This window comes from Camelus bactrianus, chromosome 3 (genome assembly GCF_048773025.1).
Source record: "Camelus bactrianus isolate YW-2024 breed Bactrian camel chromosome 3, ASM4877302v1, whole genome shotgun sequence".
Taxonomy (NCBI): Eukaryota; Metazoa; Chordata; class Mammalia; order Artiodactyla; family Camelidae; genus Camelus; species Camelus bactrianus.
The window spans coordinates 27,392,517-27,408,704 of NC_133541.1; the positions used below are offsets into that span (position 1 = coordinate 27,392,517).

The 16,188-nt window shown below is 32.1% G+C and overlaps 1 protein-coding gene across 5 annotated transcripts in view; it reads left to right on the plus strand.

Annotated features, from left to right (window-relative positions):
- The window catches only part of NIPBL (NIPBL cohesin loading factor), a 175,427-nt gene that overhangs the window by 74,670 nt on the left and 84,569 nt on the right, over nucleotides 1-16,188 (plus strand). For all 5 annotated transcript variants that reach the window (XM_074357167.1, XM_074357180.1, XM_074357187.1 and 2 more), the window contains 5 exons: nucleotides 4,874-4,973; nucleotides 5,534-5,685; nucleotides 9,360-9,517; nucleotides 10,457-10,553; nucleotides 13,426-14,052. In XM_074357167.1, the coding sequence (XP_074213268.1) occupies nucleotides 4,874-4,973; nucleotides 5,534-5,685; nucleotides 9,360-9,517; nucleotides 10,457-10,553; nucleotides 13,426-14,052 (1,134 nt within the window). The remainder of the gene's footprint in view (nucleotides 1-4,873; nucleotides 4,974-5,533; nucleotides 5,686-9,359; nucleotides 9,518-10,456; nucleotides 10,554-13,425; nucleotides 14,053-16,188) is intronic.

Genomic DNA, 16,188 nt, shown 5'->3' on the forward strand with positions numbered 1-16,188 from the left:
GGGGGGAGGATATAGCTTAAGTGGTAGAGCACATGCTTAGCAAGCACAAGGTCCTGGGTTCAATCCCCAGTACCTCCTCTAAAAGTAAATAAATAAATAAATCTAATTACCTCCCCCCAAATTAAAAAATAAAAATAAAAAATCATAGACTTGATACTAAAAAATCTTCATTAATCAAATAATAAAAATATCTGCAGAGCTTTTCAGCATGTAGTACGTGTAGTAAATCATTATACCAGGTATCAGTTTTAGTACTGACGGTGTTTACATTCATGGTTATGTAGTAATTGGTTTAACACTTCTGTTGCCTTAGCAATGGAAAACAGATTTGTAATAAATATTAAGGAAAATTCTTTTTATAACAAGTATTAGAGAAATCATAAAAAATATCATATCCTACACAGATGTAATTTTTATGTAGTCAAGGAGAGCCTTTAAGTTAGGAGCATTTTTCTGGTCTGAAGCTTACTGAATCTAACAAGCTCAAGTACTTGCACTTGCTTTGCTCTCAAGATTAAAATAGTTGGAAGGGAATAGTTTAGACCACTCAGGAAGGTCTAACTTTTTAACTGTTTGCTTGTATTCAAGAATATTGCCACATTAATTGACAGTACCTCCATGAAGTTCGTCATTCCATTTCTTAGTTTTGTTTTGTGTTTGAATAGTATTACTTTGTTGATTTTGTGTATTTTTGTATGAATTGTGTTTTTAAAGCAATTTTATAGTTACTGTCCATTCCTCAAAGTGAATCCATTGGAAATCCCTTTGCCTAATTCACCTGTCAGCAAATCGAAGGCAGGTATGCAGGGCAAGACTGTATCTTTACCAGAACTACTAAGCTAGATTGCAGTAGCAAGAGACAGATAGAAATGGTGAAAGGAAAACTAGAATTACACATGCTCTGGAAGAATGTTGAAATAAAAAAAAACCGTGGAGAGTTCGTTGATTAAAAGAAAGGCTATATAGGCATACCTCGTTTCATCGCACTTTGGTTCATTGTGCTTCCCAAGTACTGCATTTTTTACAAATTGAAGGCAACCATGCATCTGCCTTTTTTCCAACAGCATTTGCTTACTTCATGTCTCTGTGTCACATTTTGGTAATTGTCGCAATATTACAAATTTTATTATTATATTTGTTGTGGTGATCTCTGATCAGTGATTTTTGAAGTTAACTATTATAATTGTTTGGGGGCATGATGAACCACGCCCATGTGAGAAGGTGAACTAATTGATAAATGTTGTATACTCTGGCTAGACTGGCAGTTCCTCTGGCTCTCCCTTTCCTTGAGCCTCCCTATTCCCTGAGACACAACAATATTGAAATTAGGTTAATAACTCTACAGGAAGAGCCTCATGTCTTTCAGTTTAATCAAAAGCTAGAAATGATTAAGCTTAGTGAGGAAGGCATGACAAAAGCTACAAGCTAGGCCTCTTGCCAACAGCCAAGTTAGCAAAGGAGAAATTCTTGAAGGAAATGGTAAGTGCTACATTAGTAAACACATGAATGGTAAGAAAGCAAAACAGTCTTATTGCCATTACGGAGAAAGTTTTGATGGTCTGGACAGAAGATCAAACCAGTCAGAACATTCCTTTAAGCCAAAGCCTAATCCAGAGCAAGGCCCTAACTCTCTTCCATTCTGTGAAGGCTGAGGGAAGTGAGGAAGCTGTAAAAGAAAAGTCTGAAGCTAGCAAAGGTTGGTTTATGAGGTTTAAGGAAAGAAGCCATCTCTATAACATAAAAGTATGAGGTGAACCTGCAAGTGCTAATGTAGAAGCTGCAGCCAGTTATCCAGAAGATCTAGCTAAAATTATCAGGGAAAATGGCTACACTAAACTAAAGATTTTCAGTATAGACAAAACGGCCTTCTATTGGAAGAAGATGCCATCTGGAACCGTCAAAGCTATAAAGGAGAAGTCAATGCCTGGCTTCACGGATTCAAAGAACAGGCTGGATCACTTGCTAAGAGCCCTTGCAGATGGTGAATTTAAGTTGAAACCAGTGCTCATTGACTGTCCTGAAAATCTTAGGGCCCTTAAGAATTATGCTAAATCTATTCTCGTCTGTGCTCTTGAAGTGGAGCAACAAAGCATGGATGACAGCATATCTGTTGACAACATGTTTTATGCAATATATTAAACCCATTGTTGAGACCTTTTTCAAAAAAAAGATTCCTTTCAAAATATGACTGTTCATTGACAGTGCATCTGGTCACCGCAAGAACTCTCATGGAGATGTACAAGATTAATGTTTCATGCCTGCTAACACAGTATCCATTTGGAAGCCTATGGATCAAGGAGTCATTTCAACTTTCAAGTCTTATTATCTAAGAAGTACATTTCATAAGGCTGGAGCTGCCATAAATAGAGATTAACATTAAACAGAGTTTGTAAGAAGTTGATTCCATTTCTCATGGATGACTTGGGAAGGGTTCAAGACGTCAGTGGAGGATGTAACTGCAGATATGGTGGAAATAGTAAGAGAACTAGAATTCAAAGTGGAGCCTGAAGATGTAACTTAATTGCTGCAAGCTCACTTTAACGTATGAGGAGTTGCTTCTTACTAATGAGCAAAGATGGTTTCTTGAGATAGAGTCTACTGGTGAAGATGGTGTGAAGATTGTTAAAACTGCATCAAAGGATTTAGAATATTGTATAAAACTTAGTTGATAAAGCAGCAGCGGGGTTTGAGAGAATTGATTCCAGTGTTGAAGGAAGTTGTATTATGAGTAGAATGCTATCAAACAGTATTGCTTGCTTCAGAGATATCATTCATGAAAGGAAGAGTCAATCAGTGCAGCAAATCACTGTTGTCTTATTTTAAGAAATTGCTACAGCCACCTCAACCTTCAGCAGCCACCATCTTGATCAATCATCAGCCACCAACATTGAGGCAAGACCCTCCACTAGCAAAAAGATTACAACCTCACTGAAGGCTCAAATGATGGTTAGCATTTTTTAGCAATAAAATATTTTTAAATTAAGGCATGTACATTGTTGGGGGTTTTTTTAGACACAGTGCTGTTGCACACTTAGTAAACTACAGCATAGTGTAAACATAACTTTTATATGCACTGGGAAACCACAAAAAAATTGTGTAACTCCTTTTATTGCAATATTTGCTTTGTTGTGGTGGTCTGGAACCAAATTTGCAATATCTCTGAGGTATACCTGTAATAGGATAACAGCATTAAGTATAGGATAATTTGAGTAAGTAAAAGATTGAATAAAGGAAGTCTTCCAAGGTATTTATACCACATTTTTGTAACTTATTTTTTTACATATTGAATTTAGGTAATCATGCTAATAAAAAACTTTTTTTTCGGTCACATACTTTGTGTTTTATCCTATATATGCTTATTTTTTAGTCTGAAACGTTGATTTCTCCATCTCCTACTCGGTAAAAACATAAACTACCATTTAAAAATCAATTGATTCATTGCATGTTGTGACTTTTTTATAAGCATTTTCCTGTTGATATTTGGCTTTAAAATTTAAAAAGTGATTCTTTGTTGCTAAATGTAACTGAGTCACACATATGGAGAAAATTTAATAATATGCAAATAAATCACTTTGTTCATAGTTCTTAGGAACTTTGAGATAATCAGAAAGGACTGTTAGAATTTCATTTGTCCCTTTTATTTGTACAGCCATTGCTTCCAAACTAGTAATTCCAGCTTGTCACAGTGATGGCTGTTAATTCAGGGGAAAATATTTTTTAACTCCCATAACTCTTCCCTTTCTTGCTCCCAAAACAAAGGCAACAATAGTTATGCTAATTAAGTTATTAAGCCATAGAATATATTAATTAGTACTGAGGTTGAGTTGGAAGAGTAAATTCCTCAGTTAAAATTTAGACTACATATAAAAGAAAGCATGCTGTTAGCGGTAGACTTTGAGGTGGTTTTGAGCCCTTGTTGCATTTAGGCACTGTCATAGAACTAGAAGCTTTTCTGTAGTTCCTGGCAAATGGACATGTAGCCTCTTTTTGAATGTTTCTGGTGAAAGACACTTTTCATATCAGCAGAAGGAAATGAAATTTGTGAAGATAACACGATGCTTGAAGCTCCCCAAAAGATTGGCTATACATAAGAAAAGTCAAAGTTAATCACAGGTTTTTTTCTTTGATTTTAGAATGTCTAAGTAACTGAATTTTTCTGCATCTCCTATGTAACAAAATACCACTTATGTCACAGTTGAAGGAACAACGTCTAGCTTCAAAAGAAATGTGAGAATCTAAAGGCTATCCTCACATTTTCATTCATTTATCAAATATTCATTTAATCCCCATTTTTATGGCAAAGAATTACTGTGGAAGAAAGAATAGGAACACTGTTTGTGTTAAAAGACTTTTCAGATGGTAATTTCAGTACCTCAAACTTTGGGTCCCTAAGTGAAGTACTTTTTAAATCCTGGATCTGAATCACAGTGAAATAAATAGTGTTGTAAAATTAAGCTCCAAAGGATGGGAGATCTATATAATAAAGTATTCCATGTAATGGAAAAAACACCCAAAGGCCTGTTGTAGACAGAAGTGTGTAAATTTGGTAAGGGGTTACATAAAGCTACTTCTAAAAGTTCTTTTCTATTCTGAGGTTAACGATAGGACCTTAAATAAACAAGTAAAAGTTTTTTAAAAATTAAATCTATCTCTGGTCCAGGATTAGTTATATGCTAAAAGAATGTTTTGGTAAAATTGTACTTGAAATTTATAGTTTCTGTATTTTGTTCTTCAGAATGAACATACTGATCAAAAAGAAAAGCACAAAGAACTTTTCAATGTTTGTGAAAGAATAATGATTTAAACGATTTAAAGAATGATTTACCCTTAGAGGAAAATAACATGTTAATAACCATTTTTGTGTGTTGTTTAGGAATGATGATGTCTCAGTATAAACTTTCTCAGAATTCCATGCACAGTAGTCCTGCATCTTCCAATTATCAACAAACCACTATCTCACATAGCCCCTCCAGGTAATATGTGTGTATCATTTTATTAAGTATTATTTTCTGTGACGAATATTCTTGGGAATATACACTGTATACTACATTTAGATAATGATAAATTATATGTCGTTAAAAAGTTGAAATGCTTAGCCTTAAATAGTAACTCACATAAAATATTTGCCTTAAAATGTTATATGTGGAAATGCTCTTATTTACTGATTGAAATAGCTACCATCTTAGTAACTTAATTTCATAAAGATAAAAGAATGTGTTGAAATAACCAGTATGTTTGAGAGAAATAAGAAAATTCCTGGAGTAGCATCTAGAGAGGATGGCTTTATGTACCTCAAGCAAATGGATACTTTTATGTAAGTAAACGAATTACCCCAGTTTTTTCAAACTGCTTAGTATGACTCTTAGATTTTGAATTGTGAATGATGTTTGTATATTATTCATTTTTCAAAATTTTTCTGTTTGCCTAGATTTTATACAAATTAGAGTTTGGAGAATTTTTTGACAGTGAAATTTCAAGGAATATCATATTTATTTCATTTCCTGATATTGTTTGTTTGGATTTTGGATTTTAGCCGGTTTGTGCCACCACAGACAAGCTCTGGGAACAGATTTATGCCACAACAAAATAGCCCAGTGCCTAGTCCATATGCCCCACAAAGCCCTGCAGGATACATGCCATATTCCCATCCTTCAAGTTATACAACACATCCACAGATGCAGCAAGGTAAGAAAGATGGTTGTTTATTTGCAGGAAATGCCTGTAGTTTTAAGCAAATTCTTTTGTTTTTCTCTTTACAAAATTTAAAACACGAAGACTATACTGTATACTTACTTGTCAACAAACATTTCTTTTAAGATAGAGCTTATATCATTAAAAACGTTAAATTCATAATTTAGAAATTCATCATTTGGGAGGTAAAAGAGTCAGTGTGATTTGACTCTGGATTAGGTTATTAAACAACTCAGTGTATCTTGTTAATGATATTAGGAACTGCTTTTTTAATTGGGCTTTTTTCTTACAGTAGCACTTAAACCAAAGAAGAATTATGTTTTAATTAGTAAATATATATAGTGTGAGAATTTTACTAAAAGGTAGATACAGTACTAGTAGAGGAAAATTAATAATCTTACATGCAAGATTTTTTGAAATTAGATTACTACTTCTCATTTGAAGTCATGCTAATAATATGATGTCTTTTTAAGATCATTCTGCCTTGGGATATATGTCGTGGTTACTAAATAATTTATTAGTATAAATTTATACATAATTTTTTGAGAAATTTTGAAAAGTACAAAAGATAATATAACAGATATCTGTGTCTGTCCCCCATAATTAACAGCAAATTTTTAACAGTCACAGTTATTCACTAGTTACTATTTGTATTCTTATTTTTTAATTATACAAGGAGTCAAACATCCTTCATTTATAAACTTTTTATCTTACAAGCTTTTAACTTAGTGTCACCTAATAAAACAGACAACTTCTAGTTTCCCAAAGCTAGATAATGAAATACTAGATTGAACCTATTTCATACAGTAACTCCAGGAAGAACTTGTAGGCAAATCGTACATTTGAAATAAGTAGCTCCAAAATTATAGATTTAGTGTAAGGGCTGAACATAAAGTATGTATGTATATGAGCTCTTAATACTTGTGAAATATTAGTATTCTATTCTGGCACACTGAAGTTATGGGAAACATTTTAAATGTAATTAATCAGGGGAAAAATAGTGAAAGGACATATTTGTTTCATAAGGAAAGTCTGCATACACATAAATATGTATAGGAAAAACCATAAGTTTTTACTCTAAATACTGCCATTATTTTATAACAAGATAAACCCAGCTTTTTTTTTTTTTAGTTGAAGTCATAAAAGAATATAGTTTGAGGGCCTATTCAATAATGAGTCATTTCTTGGAAATTCTCAGATACTTGAGAGACTGAAAAGAATAACAGTTAGCCCTGCACAGATATTAAAGTTATTATAACTAAGAAAATTTCATGTGATAAGAACAAATGGATAGATAAATGGGACTGAGAAGGTTCCAGAAATAAGGCAGATGTCTTACACTGTAAAAATTTTAACCATGCAGAAAAGTTGAAAGAATAGCACAATGAACCACTTCACCAACAGGCATCCTACCTCTCTTTCCTTAAATACATCTGCTAAGAAATCAGTTCTCCTTTATGAACATCAAGTATAATATTTTACTTGATTTTAAAAAAATCAAGAACAATTCTGTAGTATCATTTATATCCATCCTACTTTCAGTTTTCATCAGTTGCCCCAAATACGTCTTTATAACCTTTATCTTCTTTTCCATGCATGATCTAATCTAGTTTCTCACACATTGCATTTGGTTTTTTCATCTCTTTTGACTCTTTTAATCTGAAAACGATATTTAATCTGAATCCCATACGCTTTCTCCATGACAGTAATTTTTGGTTTTTTTTTTTTTTGAGTCTGTGCTACTTTTGTTGTAGAGTAGCCCATATTCTTGATTTCATGCTTTTCTCTTTGTGTTGTTTAATTTGTTCATATAGTCCCTGTATTTCCTACTACCTGGAAGTTTTTTTTTTTTTTCCTTAAAGACTGGAAGTTATTTTTAAAGGCTTTGTTAGCATCTAGTTATCTATTTTTGGCAACGGTACTAAATAAGTAATGTTGTATACTTTTTATTGTAACATATCAGAAAGCATATAAATGGCAAGTGGGTTTATTATTAGTGATGTCAAGGTGGTGACCACTTCATGTCTTCATTATGCAAGTACATAATTTTTCCTTTGTAATTAGTGAGTAATCTGTAGGGTGATAATTTGAGATTATATAAATATTCTGTCTCCTATTAATCTTTACCCTAAAGAGTTTAGCATCCAGTAATGACTCTCATTCATCAGTTTTCACACTTGTCATTGGAAAATGGTCATTTTCCGATTTTATCATTCTAAAGATGGTATTTTGAATCAGTATGTAATGTGGTTTGTTTAAATAAATCATGCTGGATTGGTTATTAGGCATTTTGAAATTTTAGTAGGATTCTTAGATTATCTGGAGCAAAATGTTCTAGATTGATAAACCATTTACATGTTTGTACTTTAAATCATAAAATTAGAAGAAAACATGAGGTAAATTTTGGTAATCTTAGGGTTGAGAACAGCTTATTTCTAAGTAGGCCTGGATTCTAGAAATGGGGAAAAAATAGATTATTATAAGTTTCTGTGTAAGAGGAGAGAAAATAAATAAAGGTAAGTAAATTTAGGGGAAAACATTTCAAAATTTATTACAAAATATTAATTTAAATATATCACGATCTCATGGAGATTGATAAGAATAAGACAAAAATAGACTGAAATAGACTGAAGAATAGACAAAAATAGACTGAAGAATTAAGCAGGCAATTTACTGAAAAAGAAAAGAAAATCGGGTATAGAAATATATATATGAAAATATGGTCAACCTGGTTCACAGTTAAAGAGATGGAAATCAAAATTAAATTGAAATAAAATTTTATATCTATCAGATTAGTGAACATTTTAAGTATCCTGAGAAGTTTGAACTTTGTATCGTTTTCATAGGGCTGTAAATTGGTACAAGCATTTTAGAGAGCAGTTTGACAATATCTATTTTAATTTAAAATACAGATACCTCCCTCCATAGTTCAAAATATATCTCCCTTATAAGTAGGGGAGATATTTATTAATATTTAGTAATATTTAGTTTAAAAATGGGACTATCCAGCAGTTTCATTCCTAGACACATTTGTAAAAAAAAAGTCATTTACAAGAATATACTTTACAGCATTGTTTATGACAGCAAAAATATTTAAGCAGTCTGAACTACTAACGTAAGATGGATAAATTGTGTATATTATATAGCAGAATACATGTGATTACTTATTTAAAGTAAATGAACTTAAAACTACATATATAGAAATTAATAAATTTCAACATGATATTGAACTAAAAAATAAAAAGCAAGTTATAGAAGGATTTACGCATATACCATTTGTATAAAGTTATAACATACAAAACAGTGTTGTGTGTTATTTAGGAATATATTCATTTATAGCAAAGGTATAAAGACATTCATAGGTAGAATGAACTCTAAATTCAACACAGGGGTTACTTTTAGGCAATAAGAGGAAGGAAATAGAGGAGAGGAATATGAGATATATGGAGAGCTTCTATAATATCTAATGTCTTATTTCTTCTCAACAATAGATCTGAATGACATGTGGCATAGTGTTAAGATTTGGTCAAGCCCTGGATAGTCAGATCATTATATTATTGTTTGTAATTTCTGTATGTTAAAATATTACTTATGAACAATTATTATTATTGTCCTCTAAGAATTTTATTTTTATAAAGCGCTTTTTTTTTAATTCTTATTAATTTCAGCATCGGTATCAAGTCCCATTGTTGCAGGTGGTTTGAGAAACATACATGATAAAGTTTCTGGTTCATTGTCTGGCAATTCTGCTAATCATCATGCTGATAATCCTAGACATGGCTCAAGTGACGACTACCTACACATGGTGCACAGGCTAAGTAGTGACGTATGTAATATATTAGTTATCATTAAGGTAATAAAATAGTTCTAATATTTGTCTCATAACCTAGTATTTCAGTTCCACAATTTAAAGGATATCTATCATCTGTCGAGGATTATACTAGATCTGAGAATCTAGCTATGAACAATATGATTCCTGTTCCCACAGAGCTTAATCTAGAGCAAGACTGGTAAAGTGGCCAGTAGTCTGACACACAAAGAATGATTTTCCCATTTGTAAAGAGTTTAAAAGAACAACAAGGAACCTTAGGCGACAGAAATTGTGTGCGACCCTTCATAGGGTTATTTGTATTACAAGAATTATTTGTCTCTTTACAGAGAAAGTATGCCAACCTCTGGTCTTAGAGGTTTAGGTCCTTAATGAAATATAATTCATTTTTAAATATTTGCTCATACAAACATGTTCTCTTAAATAATGAGTCTGTATTTATTAGTACTTAGCTCTTTTTCCCTCGAGACTTGTACAGAACTTTTTCCCCCTGAAATTTAATGTTGCTTTAATGCTATTGAAATATTCCACATACTGGAAATTTGTCTTGTTATTAATTTGGTGATGTTACCACGTAAGTTACATGTATCTAAGTCTAACAGAGGTGACATTGGACTCTGCCCTCAAAAGACCTTTACGTTTACAGCCTGGTAGGGTGTTCAGAGCTCCTTTTGTAGAAAATGGCAAACAAAAATGGAGCATATTAGTAACACCAGTTTTCTTATTCATTGCCATGCTTAGGCTGTTGATTCTTTTGGATACAATTTCAATTCTTCTAAGATATACCACGAAGAAAACAGGAAAGTGCAGAAGAATTATGCTTTTGAATACCAACACTTTACCTGTCAGTAATTTATGTCTTTTATTGGTTCTCTTTAAGATTTCTATAAAGCCTCTTTTGTCATTCAAGATGTAAATGTTATCCTCTATTCTTAGGATGGAGATTCTTCAACAATGAGGAATGCTGCATCTTTTCCCTTGAGATCTCCACAGCCAGTATGTTCCCCTGCTGGAAGTGATGGAACTCCAAAAGGTATTGCACCTAAAATTTTCTTTAATGTTGCATATTTCAGCTTGAGTAAAGAACTCAGACTTCTTACTGCAGTTACAAAAAATTATTCTCTATTGTTTTTCATTTATTGTAGGAAAAAACAATATTGTACTTATTGAAAGTGTTTTCATATATGTACAGTATCATTCTTACAGACAAATCCATTGGTCTTTTCAAACCACAACCTTTTTAATATTTCTTAAATATTTGAAATTATTGATCAGCTTTCCCTATCCTCCACCCCTCCCAGAAAACTTATTTCTTATTGAATCCATGTTTTCCTCCTCCTCCTTTCATTTTTCTTCCTTCATTAGGTCTTCCCTCTGCTCTCTCATTTCTCAGGATTTCTATCATTAGCCTTTTAATCTTCCATTGTACTTTTTTCCCTTGGTTATTTTACTTAGTTTTGGTAACAGTATTGGTTACTTTTGTGAACAGAACTCCCATATCAATGTCTTTGGCTCCAGTTAAAATCTTCTCTCACTTCTTATCAAAATGTTAATTACTTCACCAAATCTCTTACATCTGCTTTCATTTCTGCTCATTAATCTCAATTCTTCAAGTTCTAAGTTAAATAGGTGATCATCTGTGGACCCTCCCCTCATCTCCCAAGCTGTTGTTTATCATCAAATTCCCAAAGACCCTTGTATGGTCTGTGTATAACAGAGCGACAAAGTTGTGAATTTAAGTCCAGGTTTAAGCTGTTTTTAAAAATACATAAAATCTGATCATTTGAATCATCAGAGTTGATTAGAAGAGAATATTGTATGTACTTTAAAGAATTGGCTTGTAATTAATTGCAGTATAGCTGATAATAAATTTTGTCTATCCTTGAGAATTTCTAAGTACAGCCTTCTAAACTATAGACTGGTCTGCCTCTCATTGTAAAGATTTTTTTTTCATTGATTATCTTCCAGCTCTTTGATTGAGGATGTTTTTCAAGAGGTGAAAGTTGAACTTCTATGAGCCATTCTAACTGAATAATTAGAATTATGAGCCATTCTAATCCTATAATTCTGAATTTTCAGGGATAAAAGTAACTCAGCTTCTGAAGGAGGGGGAACTTCCAGAGTAACTATATTTGTAGGTTAGGTGTCAAAGGTAGATACATATCTCACAAGTATTATCAAGGTGAGAAATCATTCAGACTGCCAGGGAGGAGTAATAATGGGATAGCCTGTTGATCTAGATAACCAGTCCACTTTTCTTCTAACTCTTGAGGATGGATGGATGGATAGGTAACTTTAGATTGAAAAAAACTTTAGAACAAATAACCTTACAATACATCACTTATCAGAAGCCTCTACTTGTGTTCATGAGGTTGTTTTCCAACTAGTTTTGAAGGCTGAATACATCCAGCTAATCTAATTTGATTTTTAGATAAATTGTTGGAATTTGAAGTTTGTTCTAAAATATATATAATATGCCACATAAATATTAAGTACAAAGACTATATGATGTATTATAATTCAGACATTAGACAAATCGGGTTAAAATTTTGGTTTGCTAACCATATAATAACATTGGGAAATTTTCTTCACCTCTATGAGTTTCATTTTCCTTTCTGCAAAATAGTGATGATAATTCTCGTTAAGTGTGTTGTAAATCAGTTAGATGAATTGATGTACAAAGCATTTTGCACAGCTGACAAAATAAATGGTCCAAAAATGTTAGTTCCATTTCTTTTTAACATCCAATATAAGCTCCATCTAAAAAAAATAACTGTCTATTGCTCTAACTTCAAATTAACATCTGTATTTAATTGTTTCAGTAGCATCTTTATCACACTTAATCCAATAGATATGGTCTCAAATTATATATCACACTTTAAATGTATTGGCATTGCTAATTGAAAGTACTAATTTATGTATCATGGAACAATCACTTATATTCATATATTTAAACACTGAAACATTAATTTAAGTCAAAGCTAGGTTTAAGTTCTTCCTTTAAAGCACTTTCATCTTGACTGATTTTTATGATTTCCTGTGGGTTTTTAAACTTTTTATAAATAGTCTTATTGACAAGAAATGTTTATATTATTCAGATATAATTATACATTTATTTCTAAAGCATATCAATGCTATTTTTCCATATTAACTTCCTTGTTGATTAACATTGTTAGTTAACATGAATTTTCTTAACTAGGAAACATTTTCCCACTTATTTAGCTTATTTTTAACACCTCCTTGTATAACATTTGTTGATTTAATGGGATCTGGGCTGAAGATATTTTATTGAGCCTTAAAATTTGTTGGGCTTGCATACTTTTCTAATAAAAGGAGAATTAGCAAGCTGAAGAGTGTGTGAATGATGTTAAGTGGAGGGAGAAAGAGAAGACCACAAAGGTCTAAATCAATATTTTACCACCAGCTTCTGAAGTGAAGGCTCAGATCATTGTAATTTTTCCCACTTTCTTTTTCTTTTATCAGTAATTATTCATGTGAGTATAGTCTGTAGGATTAATTTGTAATTTTTTTAAATTTGACAGACTTATTCTTAACAGGTGAAAGAATAGAGATCATCATGCCGAAAATATTTGTGTTGAATCTTTAGAAACAATGAGCTCTCTCACTGTATATTTTAGGCAAAAAAACACAAATAATACTGATCTGGAAGGTGGAATACTCATGCTTCAATTCAAACCTGGATCATCAACCAGCAAGCTAAAAGACCACTGGGGACAAGTCTTTAAGCTTTCTTTTCATATTTTGTAAATAAGTGGCTTGGATTAGATAATTTCTTAATATTTTTTCTAGCATTGCTGTACTGTCACTTGTTTGATACTCCTATCACATTGTATGAAAATATAAAACTAGCACAAATGTTCATTCCTATTGAATTGTTTTTCTAGGATCAAGACCACCTTTAATCCTACAGTCTCAGTCTCTACCTTGTTCATCACCTCGAGATGTTCCACCAGACATCTTGTTAGATTCTCCAGAAAGAAAACAAAAGAAGCAAAAGAAAATGAAATTAGGCAAGGATGAAAAAGATCAGAGTGAGAAAGCTGCAATGTATGATATCATTAGCTCTCCATCCAAGGACTCTACTAAACTTACATTAAGACTTTCTCGTGTAAGATCTTCAGACATGGACCAGCAAGAGGATATGCTTTCTGGTATGGAAAATAGCAATGTTTCAGAAAATGATATTCCTTTTAATGTGCAGTACCCGGGACAGTCTTCAAAAACACCCATTACTCCACAGGATGTAAACCGCCCACTAAATGCTGCTCAGTGTTTGTCGCAGCAAGAACAAACAGCATTCCTTCCAGCAAATCAAGTGCCTGTTTTACAACAGAACACTTCAGTTGCTACAAAACAGCCCCAGACTTCTGTGGTACAGAATCAGCAACAGGTATCACAACAGGGACCTATATATGATGAAGTGGAATTGGATGCATTGGCTGAAATTGAGCGAATAGAGAGAGAATCAGCTATTGAAAGGGAGCGCTTTTCAAAAGAAGTTCAAGATAAAGGTAAAATAGTCTCATTACTACCACTTCGTACTCTGGGCAAATATGTAATTAAAATGTCAAAAAAGTTCTTTATAGTTACTCTTTTCTCCTCAAATTTTATAATTTTTTTATGTTTCTCCTCAATTATGTTTTTATTACTAATGCTGATCTCTCAGGAGTTAAGTTCTTAGTTTCATTTTTTTATCTAAAACAACTGAGATTTGGTCATTCTATATCACAGGTCTCTCACTTTTGTGTACTAAGTGATTTTATCTGTGCTTGTTTACAGAAATGAACATTAACATTTCTCTGTTACATGCATTTTCCACAAATTATGTTAATATAGTTTTGCATCTTCACCTTTTTTTCTGCCCAGACAAGGTTAACTGCTATAGAATTATTTCGAATCAGTATATTTAAGAAAACTATGTGTGTATGTTTATTATGCAACCAGATTTTTCACATGGTTTCTAATCCTACCATCTCTTTTTTTCTTTTCAAGTAAAAAAAGAAAATTAGGAAAGAATTTTAAGTTAATGTTAAATAGCAAACCTTAAGAATCAAGGATCTTTTGTTGTTAATTACAGTTAAGTGTTCCCTTTTGTCCAGTGTATTAGCATGGAGTTTAAAGATACTTGTTCTATGAGTATATGGGCTTTTTGTGTGCTTTATAAAAAATTATAATCAAAGTAAGTTTCTGCAAGTTCTTGATTATTTGGTGAATATTATGTACAAAATCTCTTGAAAATTTTGAGACTAATGAATCAGTGATTGAAATTAGTAATTTATGACTTTGATGTCTTTACGGCATCAGATGCATATTTGACTATCCAAACCAAAGCATACTTTATGATTTAATTTTGTAGTTAAATATTCTAGGTTGGTTTACAATCCTTACAGTTTCTTTTCGGTGATTATAAAACAAAACTTCTTGATGTTGGGTGGAGCTCATTTTTAAGTATGATCTTGCTCATTATGTGATAGAACCATTTCTAGTTACTTGTGTTCCTATGCTAAGCAACATACTGAAGAGCTGTATTTCCTGTCTATCATGATGGCTCTTTTTAATAAAGTTACTGGAAAAAAAGACTATATTTAGTAATCGTTGTATTACAGGTTTGCTAAATGCATAAATGACAGATGCAAACAAAGAGATTGCTAGAAGTCTCCATTTTATTGGCTAGAGAACTGGATTTTATTTTGGTTTTAAACTAGCAAATCATCAGCATTAAAGATGATATAAAGTGTTGCTTGTTCTTTTTCTCTTTGCTAGTGTGGAATTCAGGAAATAACTCTGGGTGTTCCAGGATGTATCTCCTCTTGTAACCTCTTGTGAAAGATATATGCATATCAAATGAAGAGAGCAATATTATTCAGCTGCTCTTAATAATATTAACCTACCCCAAATTCCTGAATCCTATGAAAGTTTTGCAAAAAACATATAAAATTGTAATTTCTTACAATGTTAATTGTAAGAAATATTAATTGCCTTTAGAACTCAGTTTTTGCATGACATTTTAATCTGTGTTTTGGAAAGTTATGTTCTTAAGAAGGAATGTAATTATTTTTAATGATTTAATTGTTGGTAGGAACAAAAACAGAAAATGGTGAGCTTTTTTTCTCTTACTTTTTGAACTTTTCTTGTATCATTTGTTGAAACTAAACTTTTTAGTTTTAAAAACTGAACGAAAATGACAGTAAATAGGGCTAATTGCATGGTAGCAAACTTATTTTAGGGTACTAACTTTTCTTTGGGAGAATAAAGCAAAATCAAACAGCATACTGTTCTTTCTGAAACTTGTTATATGTGTTTTACTTTTAATTATCTAATCAATTTTCTCTGTAGTCTGTGGTGGTGTGACAATAACAGATAACTAAAAAGTTGAGGAAGCAAAATTGACTTAGTTTTGAAACTATATAAGTTGACTTAAGAGGGTATCTGGTGCTATAAGGATTTAAGGGAAAAAAATGTTCATTGGAACTATCCGATTTTCAGTTTGATTTAGATGATTTTTCCAAATTGGTTTTGCTGACTTGGCTGACTTCATATTAGCGCTGTCATTTCTAACTTGTTTTCGTGTTCCCATGGCTTTATCTGAAAATCTTTGAAATTTAGGTACCACCTAACACGTTTGACTTAAAACCATGTCATTTTTA